Below are 2,447 nucleotides of genomic sequence, written 5' to 3' on the forward strand. Positions count from 1 at the left end.
GTGCGCAGTGAAATAGCTCACGTTTTAATACACGCAAACCTTTGATAGATCCAGCCCTTAGTGTATTACCAACAGTAACCTTGGAAACGGTGGCCCCAGCTCTTTGCAGGTCATTGACCAGCTCCTCCTATGTAGTTCTGGGCTGATATTTCACCTTTCTTCAGGTCATAAAGACCCCAAAAGGAGATAACTTGCATGCAGCCCCAGTCCAAGGGAGATTGACAGGCATCTTCTATTTTCTAATGATTGTTCCAACAGTGAATCTTTTTCAACAAGCTGCTATGCAATTTCTCCGTAGCCCATTCCGGACTTGTGGAGGTGTACAATACAATGAGAATTTCAGACCCTTTCATGATTTCTAAATGGGAGAAATTGCAAAATAACAGGGTGTTCAAATACTTATTTTTCTGTATATTTTAATTTAAGTTTCCCCTTGAAAAAAAGAGTTAAAATAAATCCCAAAAAGGCTGAATATTACTGACATTAATGTTAAAGATGTGAGTTTGTGAGGCTTCGACCCTCAAAATGATTTATTTTAATATTGTGAAGTGTGCATGGTGAGTTAAAAGAAGTGTGGGGTTTGTGTGAGGTCCACCTGGAGGTTCCTAACTTTATCTGACACGTTTTCCTGGGACATGCTGTGATCGAGGGTGAGTTCCTCCAATGGCTCTTCGGGGGTAAAGATGCTGTCGCAGGACAGAGCTCGAGATCCGATGGGATTTAGGTCCCTGCAGAAGATTGAGAGCTTCCTCAGGGTTCAGGGCGACATTTACTTCAAATGGTTTTACACATAGAATGAGAACAGCTCTTCTACTATCTGCTATCATCACAGTAAAGGTAATTTCACTTTAGTGTGTGGTGCAAAGTCTAACTTCATTTTAATTATTTTCAAATGTTATCAGAAACAAAATTGTTTACATTATTTGTATAAAAGTAATGACTGAATCATTCTCTGAAATAAAGCAATCACTGCTCTTACCTCAGATTTTTATTAGACTCCTCATTGTCAGACACGACTCCGCTGCACACTTCTCCAATTGAATAACTTGCTTTTAGCTCTGTTCCATCAAAGCTCCTTTTAACTTCCCGTTTCTTCTTCTTCTTCCCAAACAGCCGTCTGAAGGGCTGGAATTTGCCCGGTCGTTTTTGCTCTGTCGTGTGGGGGAAAAGAAACTAGGCGATAACCACAGCTTAGTGCAATCACGTCAATCTTTTTTTTATCTCACATTTTGCCAAGATAACAAGCAAGATGATGGCTGAGGGCGTGTTTTTAAAGTACAACTCTGAACAGATAATGAAATGCAAGTGACATGGCTGATATAAAATGAACCAAAATAGATAAGACGATAAGCGAAATGAAGAATAAAACCTTGGCTTCCAGTGTTAGAAAATAATGAAGATAAAGGTGAAGCCTTGAAAGGGAGGAAAGAAACATGACTGAGCAAATTTCAGAGAAAAATCCAGCATTAGAAAACACCAAATCCCAATGAGACAGCCCAGAGATTCAGGCATTGTGCCATAGGTGTGACTAATGTCACATTTGACCTGCATTTAAGTGTTTCCCTAATGTTCTTTTCAGATCAAAGTTAATCACTCTTCTAATAATTAATCTCTTCAACTATTTCAGATTAGAACAAGAACCAATGTGCTGCCAAACCTGAATACACGTCAGCCTGACATATCGAATGAAGGAAAGAAGCTGTAATAAAACATTTAATGGTGGTTTATGAGGAAGTCTTGAACCAAATAAAGAAATTAACTTTGGACTCTTAGCTAAAGTTACATACTCTGGTACAGGAAGTTTTTTTTTTTTTTTTTTTTACACGTCAAGGCAAAATGAATAAACAAAAATAATTATACCTTTAGCTGGAGGAAATGTTTCTTTTTTTATGCAAAAAAAAAAAAAAATTCTGAATGGAAACAAAAATTTCTTAATTTTTTTCCCCCCATCTTTTATGTATTTGCTTTCATGGGGGCACCCAGTAATGTAAGTGGGGGAGGTACAGAGCTGGATGTTACTCTACACCCCTGCTCAGACAGGCGTTCGTTCTCAGGCTCTGTGGGTATCTCTTTCAGAGCTAAAAGTAGCAACTGGTGTGGGATATCACTGCAAACACTGCTCACTAAACCAGGAGCATGATGGGAAGTGATACAGTAAACTAATTTCTCCACTTAGGTCTTTTGACCCCAAACTTTATCTTTCTGTGCATATGCACCTACGATGACAGTTTTAGACCCCTCCATGATTTCTAAGTGGAAGAACTTACAAAGGTGTTCAGATACCTTTTTTTCTCACTGTATATATTTGGTATAAAACAGCTTCGGCAGCTAGTTAAGACACTTAAGAAGGTTTAATCAAATCCTTGAAGTCAAGCAGTTAAAAAAAAACTAAAAGCAGGTATTGTGTATTTTTAACACACACACACACACACACACACACACACACA

At 38.3% G+C, this 2,447-nt stretch overlaps 1 protein-coding gene across 1 annotated transcript in view; it reads right to left on the reverse strand.

Annotated features, from left to right (window-relative positions):
• Window positions 1-2,447, reverse strand: part of kiaa1211 (KIAA1211 ortholog) — a 19,824-nt gene that overhangs the window by 11,066 nt on the left and 6,311 nt on the right. The window contains exons 2-3 of the mRNA XM_015385558.1: window positions 980-1,151; window positions 596-728 (exon numbers count right to left, since the gene is read on the reverse strand). Coding sequence (XP_015241044.1) covers window positions 596-728; window positions 980-1,151 — 305 coding nt within the window. The remainder of the gene's footprint in view (window positions 1-595; window positions 729-979; window positions 1,152-2,447) is intronic.

The sequence above is a fragment of the Cyprinodon variegatus genome, unplaced genomic scaffold, assembly GCF_000732505.1.
Source record: "Cyprinodon variegatus isolate N-32 unplaced genomic scaffold, C_variegatus-1.0 Scaffold343, whole genome shotgun sequence".
NCBI lineage: Eukaryota > Metazoa > Chordata > Actinopteri > Cyprinodontiformes > Cyprinodontidae > Cyprinodon > Cyprinodon variegatus.